General features: G+C 44.4%; 1 protein-coding gene across 3 annotated transcripts in view; it reads right to left on the bottom strand.

Moving 5' to 3' along the window:
- Positions 1–12,884, bottom strand: part of slc4a11 (solute carrier family 4 member 11) — a 107,203-nt gene that overhangs the window by 14,107 nt on the left and 80,212 nt on the right. For all 3 annotated transcript variants that reach the window (XM_030443429.1, XM_030443432.1, XM_030443431.1), the window contains 8 exons: positions 11,248–11,457; positions 7,967–8,051; positions 6,823–6,948; positions 6,363–6,476; positions 4,748–4,880; positions 3,290–3,363; positions 640–868; positions 99–205 (listed from right to left, as the gene is read on the bottom strand). In XM_030443429.1, coding sequence (XP_030299289.1) covers positions 99–205; positions 640–868; positions 3,290–3,363; positions 4,748–4,880; positions 6,363–6,476; positions 6,823–6,948; positions 7,967–8,051; positions 11,248–11,457 — 1,078 coding nt within the window. The remainder of the gene's footprint in view (positions 1–98; positions 206–639; positions 869–3,289; positions 3,364–4,747; positions 4,881–6,362; positions 6,477–6,822; positions 6,949–7,966; positions 8,052–11,247; positions 11,458–12,884) is intronic.

Here is a 12,884-nt window from a genome sequence, read left to right as displayed (position 1 = left end):
TCGATCTAAAAAGTGTCATTGCATCCGTGGGGAAAACAGAAAGCTGGACTGTACAGATGCAGTTTCTGGTGTTTGTGGAAGCAGCGAATGATACTAACGCTCGATGTCGCTGAACAGGTAGGAGCCGATGAAGGAGAACAGCAGCACCGAGATCGGCAGGGCGCAGTCCGACAGCACCTCCCTCACTTTGGCGTGCAGGAACGGACTGAAAGAGAGCGAGAGAAGGAGCGAGTGAGCGGGGAGAGAGGAATAATAAAGGAATACAATTACTGTGGACAAGACAAGGACAATGGCTGCAATCCTGACACTGCTTAAGTACCTTGGTCCGCCTTTTGCTTACACAATTGAATCCAGCTTTGAGGTTGATTTGATTACTGGGAGCAATCAGAAGTAGAATATTAATGCTTATTAAATCACCGGCTGGAACAGAAGCTTCGACAGAAAAAAAAAAGGGAGCTTCGTGAGAGAGCCCGTCTGGAAAAGTTCCTGCGGGCTCTGTCACTCCCTGACAATCTTTAGAGTCGAGGGGGCCGACTCAGCAGTATTCGTCCTCGCCGGCGGAGCTCCCACCCAAACACAATTTAAACTTCTCCAGTGATTTATCTGAACAGTGCCGCAGCGCCGCAGTGCTGCACGTACCTCCGTTTGAACTGGTAGAGAGTGTAGCCCATCCATAATGTCCCAAGCATCAGCAGGAGGCAGAGGACGGGCCTCTCTCGAGTGCACTGGATGAGGGATTCAGGGAGGGCGTTCAGCGCCATGTTGGCCGCCACCTCGCTCCTGTTTCCCCCGAGCAGGTCTCTACCCTGAGGGAAGTCCTCTATGCTACTGTTAGCCAGCGTCGGGGAGTGGTAGTACCTGTGAAAGACTGAAATCACAGCCAGTGGTTAGTTGAGCTAAAGATAACTGAAACCAGCAGAGAACAGAAACCACTGAACTAATACTTTCAGTGAGAAACAGAGTTTTAGCCACGCTCCTTAGGGATGGCAAGGTCAGACGAGTATGTCAATAAATATTTCACAGATGGTGACTTTCCCTCCAGCATCACATGTAGATTAAAAAGTCTAAATTAGAATAAAAAAATGATAAGAAACTTGCACCAAAAATCCTTCAACAAGTAGAAATCCTGCATTTAAAACCTTGCTTATGTAAAAATATGTGAATGAGGTGCCTGTCAGTTCCATTTGATGTTTTTTTTTACTGTTAAAATTAAACTAAAGTTGTCCAGAAAGCTTCCAGACAAACGTACAACATTTACCTCTAAGATGGAGTCGAGTACAAGTATTAAGTTGCATAAAATGGAAATATTAAAGTGAAATACAAGCACCTCAAATGTGTACTTCAGTACAGAACACGTACATGTAAAGTAAAGTAAGCTGTTTGATACCAAAAACCTGCAAAAACTACATTCCCATCTTCCTGGTTAGAGCTAATTAGCAACGTTAGCATGCTAACATTATACCTGCTAAACATCAGCATGTTACTTTGCGCACATGTGCCGTCAGAAAAATTATCGGAAAATGTTTTTCCAACTGGGAAAATTCACGTGGATGCCCTCTCAAGTCGGACGAAACAACTCAGAATGTGACTGTGAAACACACACAAACAAACAACATTTAAACCAGTTGTTTATGCTGCAATCAGCACCGAAACTCATCAAAAAATGCCTAATTTAGGTGAGATATTGGATGAAGAGACGCAGGCGACGAGGGCTGTGGAGTCTGCACGGAACGAACCTCATAAAAATGAGATAAAATCTGATCAACAGGATCGTTAGTTCATTTTTCAACATTTCTGGCTCACACGCAGAGAATATCAAACAAGTTTAAAATCATCTTAATGAGAATGACAAGATCAAAGCACACGATCAGACTCCTTAAGAAAGATTTTATCTGTGCAGCTGCACCGGACTGACCCGACTCACTGAAATCAGTCCTGACACCCGTATCAGATTAACATTATAAACAACCCGGCTGTTATAATGTGTGCCTGCCCCGTTAACAAGCATCATGTTGAAGGTTGGCGTGTTAAACTCTGTAAGTGCAGCTCTTCAACAACTGTTTTAAATAAGAAGGAACGACGCAGCTTCGCCTGTAAGAGAAGAAGAAATAACGTCCAGGGTGTGACGCGACCTTCACGCCGCTCCTTTTCTCCATCAAACCAGCAGGAAGTTATGCGGCAGTTGTACAGTAGACTGGATGCACGGCCCAGAAATGAATGCACTGAAAATATTTTTTTGGGATGAAAAGTGTCAACAGAACGGCACAGGTTAATGTTATGGTAATGGCATATGAGCTCGGAGCATATTTTACAAATGGTTTCTAGAAAATTGAACTACTGCACCGGCAATCTCCAAAACAGGGACAAACATCGCATTCAAAATAAATTACATTCCCGCTATCGTCATCTGGCTTTTTTTTGGGGGGGGGAGGAAATTAAATTGTGCAGAATATTTATGATATACTAAGATGAGGGGAAGGCAGGGGTGGTCTCACATCCCTGCAGGCTGGGCTCAACATCTGGATTGATTAATTCAGTATCTCTCTCAGCCTCTCGTTCTGCTGACCCACCGCAGTAACAGAGGAAGTACTGTGTTTTTTTCTGCCTTCCCACAACTAAACTATCTGAAAACTCTCAGAAAAGAAGCACAGATTGACTCAACTTATCAATTGTTTTGGTTGAGCTGTAAAAATTATATCCGGCATCGCGATGTTATTAAAAAAAAATGTGGTCTGTTCTTTAATAAGCACTAGTTTTTAAGAGATCCTTCTGAATGACTGCATTCATCCTCAGTGGGACAATGAAGCTCGGGGAAAAAAAACAAAAAAACGCTTGACAGTTTTTAATTAAATGGCCTAAATGATTAGTTGGAGAGATCTTATGACAATCAGCCAACAAAGGATTCTTCAGTCGAGGACAGCCATGCTAATTAGTGAGCTGTACACTTAAATTATAATCTTAAAAAAAAAAAAAAAACGCACTTATACACAGTGCGAGTTTAGATTCTTCTGGGGATTTGACGGTGTCTTGTCTCGGTGTAATTGGCTGTTTAAAAATCAGACTTGAGTCGGGAGGCTGACGCCTGGCAAAGACAGGACTGGGTGCTGGATCTGACAGCAGGTATGATGCCTCTGATTAGTCAGAGCCGACCACGAAACCCTCGATCTGCACAGCCGAAATGCCAGTAAATGTGGCAGGAAGAGGGCCGCGGTGAAAAAGCAACGCGAGGCTGTGAAAACAGTGACATAAACGAGAAACGAGACATCTGCCGCGTGTGTCAGGAGCTTACTTTTCACTGTGCCTTTCACTGCGTCCACCACGAATGCAATGGAGATGAAGAGGGCGATGACCTCCTCTGTCGACCTGGAGGAAACAGAAACCGAACAGACGTGACAATCAAGGTTGTTGCAGTCAAGTGCACAAAGAAATAAGCTTACTAAAATTCCCCCTATAGCAGTGTGTTGCTGAAAACAACATTAGTCTTGGGGGGAATAACTGAACTGGAGGGGAGTTGCAGGTTTTAAACTCTGCGTGGGAGTGTCCTGGCCTACGACATCACTTATCACCCACCTACAATGCAGCACTGAGTTCCCTCCCCAGACAGCTTAATAACCGTTCACACCTGGGCATGAAGGCCAGTTAAGTCAACGACCCACATGTGTCCTTAACGACTCTGTAAGGACACTCCCACACAGGGTTTAAAACCCTGCGACTCCCCTCCAGTTAGTCAGAAGTGAAGAAGCCTCTTGGACAACATCAACAAATATTTTCCATCTCTTTCAGCTGTAGATCCACAGACATCCGTCATTTCCTCATCCTCTCACAGCACCGTTTTCACCACAGGGGGCTCAAACTCGGCATGGAGGTCAAGTGTGTGTGATGAGAATGAGAATCACAAAAAACGTGCATAACTTCCAAGAGGAGTCACAAACGTCTTCAAGATTTTGTGGAAACGTTGGCGATGATTCCAAACAGCTGAATGACAGTATTTGTTTTAGGGGAGTAAATGGAAAGATTCTATATGCATCCAGGTGTAAAAGCGCCATAAAATAAAATAAAAGGTATGATGTATGTGATGCTGCAATCCTAAAGTTGTTAAATACATTTTTTTGTTGAATTCTGGCGCTGTGCACTGGGAATGTTTGAGGCTCGGAAGTTGGAGATTTCAACTAGGAAACTCCGACCTCTGATGTTTAAAGCTGCAACACTGATATAAAACTAGAATCAAATGTAGTACTATGTCTAATCATCAGAAGCACAAAGCACATAAACACATAAAAAATACAAAGGAACACAAAGTAAAAATGAGTAAAACCTCATAAATTCATTAAGTTGAATCCAAAATAATTTAGGAGCTGATTGGGTGTTACTAGGGCGGAGTATGAAATTCAACTTCTATCTGCTGGTTTTGGTTAAAAGCGGAACGAGAAGAAAAAGATCTGAAACTCTTGATGTTTGGGAACAGAGAGGGCAGTTGTCGCACAGAATGGACTCGGCTTTCTTTTAAAAAAAAATGTCTTTGTTGTAGCAAACAGACAGACTTTCTGTTGAGAGTCAGTGATTTCGCTGCAGACGCCGGCGTGACCGCCCAATTTAAAGCATTTTCCGTTTGACAGAGAAGGAAGCGCGACGACAGATAAAAGAACACGTTAGAACGGCTCCAATAAATTGGATTTGACTAAAATGAAAACAAATAAGGTGAAATCAGTCTTTTAAATAAAAAGTGTGAGCGTGCCCGAGAAAATACCTTTTGAAGAGCTTCATGAGCAGGCTGACGTTGAAGATCCCTCCCAGGATGAGGAAGAGGCAGTTCCACAGGCCGATGCAGGCGTAGAACGCTGGAAAGTCCAGGTTGTAGTCGTCACAGATGCCTCGGATCACTGCACAAACGCACACATGCACACAGAAATCAAACACAGACTCTGAATCATTTAAAACATTATCATCATCCTCATAACGAGGCAGCAGTAAAGGAGTCGTGTGTGATCATGCACAGACACTTTAGCACCAATTTAAATATAATCGGTGCCCTATTTTTATTAAAAGTTGCATCAAAATTCAACCAGTTGTGCCTGGGACACAATGAGCCCACAGAAGGCGACTGATCGATGCTTTAATCAATAAAATAATAATAAAAGCAAAACTAGGTTAATAAGGAGCAGTATCGATCATCTTCCTGCTCTCTGTACATACAGATGCTTTAAAAGACCATATTTCCTGCTGATGTCAATGAAAACTGAGGAAGAACTTCATCTGAGATTTTCACATCGGCTCTGGCTGACAATGCTTCAATACTTGCGGTGACCCTCATTGACGTAGCGCATTCCCCCTGATCCTCATCCCGACCTTGACCATCACAAATACATTCCTAAGCAGGCCGATCATGCATCAATAGAAACGCGTCGCCAAGAAAAAAAACATCAACCCGTAAATTAAAGTCTCAGCAGAGACACACACGCACGGTTAACAAACACATTTCATTCAAACATAACAAGGACGGCAGAATTGTGAAGGGTTATCTTGAAAAACCAAAACACTCGTGTTGTAATCTCGAGCAGATTTGCGCACAGATGAGCTACAACTTTACAAACAAGCCATTGTTCTGCTCAGACAGGCTGCTGGAAATCTGGTATAATTATCCCCATGAGAATGTGCTTAGCACAATTCTAACCCATTTACTTTAAAGATCATCACACCACAAACCCAACAAACAGCTTTTGGTATTAAAACTACATCTTGGCAATCGGAGCCGCCGCTTTTCCTCATCGCTGCCCCTTTCTGCAGCTTCCAGCCGTCAACATCGTTTAAATTCCACCCAACAAAATGCCGCTGTTGGGTAAAAACCCATATAACAGTTTATGTGTTGTTGTCTCTCTCGACTGAATATAAAGTTTACATGTTCGTGTGTGTGATGCGCCAGTTTCCCCCCGAAACCAACCGTTACATAACATCAGCAAGAGAGAGAGAGAGAGAAAAAAGAAAAAAAAGTTATTTTCCTTATTTCTTGAAAAACACAAGTTTTTTTTTTTGGAGTGATGTGCTTCATGCTTGACTGCACTGGGAACACTCATCTGGGGCATATGTGTGAACAAGCAGGCTAAATTACTCCAGCGGTGGTGTTCCCTGGTTAAAAGAGGGCAGCTCACGAGGATGCAGGAGTTTTCTGGCTGCTGTTCGAACACGGTCGGGTGCCTCCTTCTCTTGATTTTTTGACGTAATCTTCTTAGCACCCCTCCCATCTCCCTCCCTCTCTCCCCCCCGGCCTCCCTTTTTCGAATCAGCCGTCGGCAGGAGCTGTGAAGAGATAAGTGTATTTTGGCTGAGCTGAGCCCGAAGAAAAAAACAGAGGGGGGAAAGCCTACCGCTGATGAAGATGGCGAGGGGAGCCGTGGTTAGAGGGATGACGAGAGGAGAGCCGGCGAACAGCGAGTAGATGACCCCGCCGATGCTCTGGCCGATGATGGTCTTCCGAACATCTGGACGGAGAGAGCACACGCAGAGAGAAACCTCAGCAGGACGTGCAGATGTGCATGACTGTCTGAATGACTGAGCAGAAGCTGAGTTAGATACATGAAGCTAAACATGTTTTATCATCGCTGTCTCATCTTAGCAGACGCATTCCCGTGTTTTTATCCTGGTCTAACGTAACAAAAAGCAATAGATCCTCCTCAATCCAACAAACCGGACCTTTAAATATTAATAAATGGCGTCTGGGATTAGTAGTTTATCCCCTCTAGTGCTCTCTCTCTGATCCGTGCTGTCAAATTCTTAATGCCTGTGCAGCATCTGAGAAAAAAAAACCTCCACATGTCATCATCGTACCTATCTCGCCACGTGTGCTCTCGTCGTTGAGGGAGCCGAACGCGATGGCGGGCAGGAGGATGGCGATGTAGAGGAAGATGGCGGTGGTCATGTACTTCAGCAGGGTTTTATTACTGCCAACGATACCTGCGGGGACACGAACACAAACAACATGAGTCACATTCCGCCTCATAATGGAGCGGAGGAGGCGCAACACTTTAATTTCAAACCGACAGAAACATTAAGCGAGTTCATCGTTCAGTGCCTCGACAACACGGAGCATCCGGCATGTACAGTAAAACTCTTTCCACCCTTTTTTAAAAAAAAAAATACAAGTAATTTGTCTCGGCTTTGTGCCATCCATCATTTTCTAAGAACAGTTATCGCTTTTATCTGAAATGATGGATAACTCATTTTGGAATAAAACACTTTAATTGGGCTCTAATGTGATCACAATGATTTTGGTCCTGTGACCTTCATCAGATGATCATTATCTGATGACACTCACAAGACAGAAATATCTTGATTCTGTTACAGCCCGATGAATGTGCTCGGATATTACGAAATGAGAGGACGACTGAAAAGAGAGCAGCTGAGGAGGAAGATCGTCTTCACCTCAGATGTGCTTTAACTCCTCTTCGCTCTGCTTTACGCTTTTTTTCTTCCGCAATCAAGGTCAACTGAGTCAATTCATCCGGTTTTAATTGAGTAGCTGCAGTCGCTTTAATACAAAACTTCTGAAGTATCAGCAATTATGTGAAATTCACAAGAATCTCAGCAACTCAGGAACATTTTCTCCTTTTAAAATGACCAGAATTTCTAAAAGTAAAGCAGGATATGTATGTTTGTTTGACTGGGGAAATAAATAAATAAATACGATGATTCTATGAGTCAGTAAGACCACAAGTCTGCATGTATACGGCGATGTCCTCGTCTGACGAGCTGGGTAAATTACAATAACACTGAGCGTAAGGGAGCATATGGAAGCAGCGAGACATCAGAGACGGTCGTTTTAGCCGGAGACGACCCTCGATGTGACACAGATGCGGCACAGATGTATCTGAGGCAAAAGGTGACAGACAAATGAGGAGCTGCCAGAGGCACCCCGGCGTGGCATAATAAGGAAGATGATTCACTTTCACTACAAGTCCGCGGTCCAGCCTACCATCTGTGAAGTCAGAGGGGTAGAAAGGCAGCCTGCGGCAAAAGTCCTCATAAATCCCCCGGCCGGCTTTGAAGAAATCTTTACACTGTGGACAGAAAAGGGAAGAGGTGAGATTTTACTTCAACAAGGACACAGTCCAGTAAACTGCAGCAGCAGCAGCAGCAGCAGCCAGAGAGTGCAGGTGAGGATGGATGTGAGTGTGCGCCATCTACAGGTGAGGAAAGTAACAGCTGCTGCACCATGAGGCACTTTGTTTGTTTTAAGTTTAGCAGATTTTATCGGTGGACATGGATGAATGTAAAGATTTAAGGATTTAGGGCTGGAAAATATTCTGATATATGCTGGAGAAAGTACAGATTTGACTCTGAGGGCCAAAACAAAAAGCAAAAAACAATATTAATAATTGAGGTTGACTATATTTTGTTCTTACCCGTGAATATTTGAAAGGAAAACTTGAGTTGATTGATCCAAAAAAACTTTACTAGGCAGGTTTGTTTCCAGGAGTAATAAGATAAATATATCTTAAATACAATCTTATTATTGACTGATCTTATATAGTTTATACTTTTTAACGTGCACATACCCTGAGTTAGTATGCATGCAGGGCATTGTGTATGTAGCCTGACAGGTGAATCCCAGGGCGAGAAACACTCATCACACACGACTGCTCGTTAAGCTTGTTGCTCGAGGGCACGTAATAACAAAAGGAGACTCGCCGGTGATCAAACGTGACCTTGAACATGAAGGCGTACTGTCGTCGTCAGCTGATTTTACTGCGTGTGCCGTGTTATACTGTCCTGCTATACCTACTGTCAACCTGGTGAGAAGAAACTCCTATTTGTTAGCTCGCTGTCATTGGCTATTGCGGTTTTTCGGCTCAGTATCCATCACTGTTCCTTTCACATTGCAGGATTTCAATTTGTAAACATCAAACTGGAGATGTTCTAAAAACAAACCCAAACACTTTGAATAGAAAAGTCATTAAAACCACAGACACCTGAAGGCTTCTCACACGTAGTACAAATATAACCTGAGGGGAAAAAGCATTTTTATTTATTAGATTTCAGTTTTGGCGTGGTGTTAACAGTGAGGATGTGAAGTCAGGTAGACTCCAATCCAGTCGGTAACATAAAGATTATGTCTGTAAACAGCGTCACATTCGAGGATCATCGGGGGAAGATAATCTGTTCAGACTGAACCTCGATTCGGGAAAACACCCCTGCAGTTGTCAGGAGGGACGAATCGGTCGCAAATTACCCTCCAGAAACTTTCTCCCCCTCTCGAGTGATTTTTCCTTTTAGGCATTTTTTTCTAATTTATCTTGTTTTTATCCACGACGTCCTCTTAAAAAGAAAAATGCAATAGCCTGGAAAAACCCGGGGCTGTATTCCAACTCCATAAAATTTCTTTCATCCTTGCACAGCGACGCGGACGCGAGGACACAATTCAGATTATGAAATTGCCCATTTTTATGATTCCGCTGAGACACTGGTCAGTTCCAAAGGGGGCTCTCCTAAAAGCTGATTTGAATCATCGAATTTAACGAGATGGTCCTGGGGGGGGAAAAAAAAAAGCTTAAAAATTGCGTAATCCAAAACAAAGTAAGCAGATAAACTGGGGGGGACGGATGTACATTTAATAAAGATCCTCGTGTCTCCAGGATGATCAAGAATGATGGAGGGATGACGGCAACAGCGAGGGACGGACAGATTTATCGTATTTTTAATGGAAAAGATTCACGTGATTCAAAATGAGAGACGTGGAGCGCTTCTTAGAAAGATGAGCTGTTCAGGTTACAGACGACAGAGAGTAAATGTGCAGCCCTGACTGAGCTTATTAAGTAAATTATCCAATTAGCCAATGTTTCATTTTCCTGTTGAACATAGCATTACATAATTAAATGGAACGGGTGACGAGAGAAGGTGTGTGTGTGTGTGTGTGTGTGTGTGTGTGTGCGAGTAAGGAAAAGCCCCTGGGAAAATTAATTCCCGGCTCGTTTGTCGCCTAAAAAACAAGTTTGGACAGTTTCTGGCAGAACGAAGCCATTTTACCTCGACGTAAACACCCTGCAAACAAACAACAGCGTCGACATTTCTTCTTCCCCCCCTCGACCGAGCGGAGGCTGGCCGGTTTTTATGAAGCCACACACGCTTGTTCAACAACGACCGCTCATCCATTAAATCCCTATACATCATGGAATCATTTATTATTACAAGGGAGCCCGTGTGTGTGTGTGTGTGTGTGTGTGTGTGTGTGTGTGTGTGTGTGTGCGGCTCAGGTTCGATAAACAAAAAAAGTCTCAGAGAGGAATTACCGTCCACCTGTTTGCCATTCGTTCTGAGCGGTCGATGGAGCGAGGAAGGGAAAAAAAACATAAAAAACAACGATTTGGCTCCGTTTTTTTTAAAAGTATAGGAAAGTGGTTTGTTCTAACGGGTGGTCTGATGTCGATTTGAGATGAGGTGGAGGGAGGTGGAGAAGGCGGGTGGTCTCTCTCTCTTTTCCATCATTTTCCTGCTCCCTCCTGATTTCACCTGCTCTCTCTCTCTCTCTGTGTCCTCTCTGCCTCCACCATCCCTTCTTCTCCCCCCCGCTCCCCCTTTTTTTTTTCGCTCCATCTGTCCTTCTCCATATATCCCTCTTTCACTGAGTGGCACTGAGCCTTTCAAGCCCTGGGATAAACACCTAACAAAATCCTCCTATAAAAAAAATAAAAAAAACACAAGGGGAAATGTCTGGGAGCTCTGGCCTGTCAACCGCAACATTAGGAGGAGATGTTGGTCCGTGGCGTTGAGCAGCAGCCCCTCTGGAGGTGTGTGTTAATGCATGTGTGTGTGTGTGTGTAGCTAAAGGGTGGGCAGCTCTGACAGGACTGTGAGAGATGTAAGGTCATTTACCCACTGAGGAGGCCTGGCAGGAGTTGATGCTGATTGATTAGGGGGGAGAGGAAAAGATGGGCGAGTCAAGCGAGCAGGAGGAGGAAGGTAGAAGGAAATGGAAGAGAATAAAAATGTAAGAAAAAAAAAAAGGTTGAAATGTGTAAATGAATGTGCATAGTTTCGCTTCTCTACAGAGCGCCGTGCAGAAATGAGATGAGGTAAAAAAAAGTGAGTGAAAGGTGAGGGAGAAAATCCTCGACTCTGACATGCGGAGGAATATCAGGGAGCGCTAACCAATCACCATCAGGGGGCGCCGGGAATGACTCATAACGCCACAGGAAGACACGCCGCTTCTTAAATCTGTGTAAAATGTGCTTCATCGCCCTAAACGCCGCCGCCCACCTTGAGGGGTTTGTGACTGCGGGGGTCGGTCTCCTCCTTCCCCAGAGCGGTGGGCTGCGTGTTGGTCGCCGTCAGCTGGTGCCTCTGGAACACCAGCGCCTCCTTGAACTCCTCCTGCGTCTTCGTCTCCAGCAGCTTCTGCCTGAAGGAGATGTCGGAGAAGAGGGTGGCGAACGTCCGGCCCAGCTCCATCGCCGTCTTGGTGCTTTTCTGTGAAGAGCAGAAGAGAGTTTCTCATTAGCAGAACAAAACGTCGGTATTTCTTGTCATGATACTCTGATATAGAAGGAATCACAACTCAATTGTCTTTCAGTTGCAAGACATCTTTTTACAAGATGCACCAGAACTTCACGCTGGAGATGAAACAAAGGTGGGTTGGGTAGGTGTCAGGATTGGAGCTGGGTATTTTTTTCAGGGGGGAGCTTTTGTCAATAATCCCACATCTGTTACAAATAATGCTGTCACAAGTCACAGAGTGATGGTAATAATGCGTTGGCAGGCTCCGAGACAGCGTGGTGCCAGGGAAGCCTTGTTAGCCAGGTGGTGATGATACCAGCGTAGCCCGGCTCAGCGCGTACAGCAGCAGCTGCAGCAAACAGAATAACTAAAGCCTTTAAGCTTTTTCACAGTGGTAACTGAATTTCAAACCGGGGCTGAAAGAGCTGAGAGAATAGATGTTGATTAATCTGAAGGCTTCTCTTTCCGAGTGAATGCACAGGATACCCTACCTTCAGTCAGGCTGTAGGTTTCCAGGCATCAGAGATCTCACAGGGGGGGTATTAAACACTCTCCCTCGTTGTGCTCTGAGTCACAGAGTACAGCAGCTATAGCTGGAATTAGAGCAGATACAATGGACTCATGTGGAGCCCAGAGTAACAGCAAAAAAACAAATCTCGTTTACCACCACGCTTGCAGCTCTGTGAGCTCTGAGTGTGCTCTGAGCTAAATGCTAACAAATGCCCCGCATGAGATTTTGATCCAATCCATCAAGTCTAGTTGAGACCATCATCCCAAATCTGACACAACAGATGGTTTGGTACACAGAACCACCAGAGAAGTCCTTCTTGGTATCTGCTTAAAAAAAAAAGGACATTCGGGCAATTCATCTTCTTGCCTTCTTCCCATCGAGAGCCTTCAGTGCGGCTCTTTGTGCCTCCTCCAGTGACAGAAGACTCTCCAGTTCTGACATGAACGATAGTTCAGCCACAAGTGCACAAAGCTTCAAGTCTGGAAAGATGGATTCTCATGTGATCCCGCTGCCTGATGCATCCAGCTGCCTTCGCAAGATTAGCGTCTCATTGGATGAGTGAAAACTTTGAGTCCCCAGATTAAATAGGATTCATCTACTGGGAATGATGAACGCCTGCAGGAAATTTTGTTTTAATCCATCGATGTTGAGGCGTTTCTATAACCGAACGTACCAGAAGGTTTGGTGCACAGAACCATCAGAAACCATGAAAACTGTTTGGGTGATTGGATAAACCATCTTCAGAAAGACGTAGGACGAGAACAGAAACATCATGTTCATCTCGAAAAGCCAAATAGTTGCTTCTCTCGCTGGTCGTCACACCAAAACCACGCCTGAAGGGTTAGAGCTCTCTGATCGGTCCGAACCACTGAGGTTCAGCCACGGGCAC

Source organism: Sparus aurata, chromosome 16 (assembly GCF_900880675.1).
Source record: "Sparus aurata chromosome 16, fSpaAur1.1, whole genome shotgun sequence".
NCBI classification, from domain to species: Eukaryota; Metazoa; Chordata; class Actinopteri; order Spariformes; family Sparidae; genus Sparus; species Sparus aurata.
This window is presented reverse-complemented; position numbering and strand designations above follow the sequence as displayed.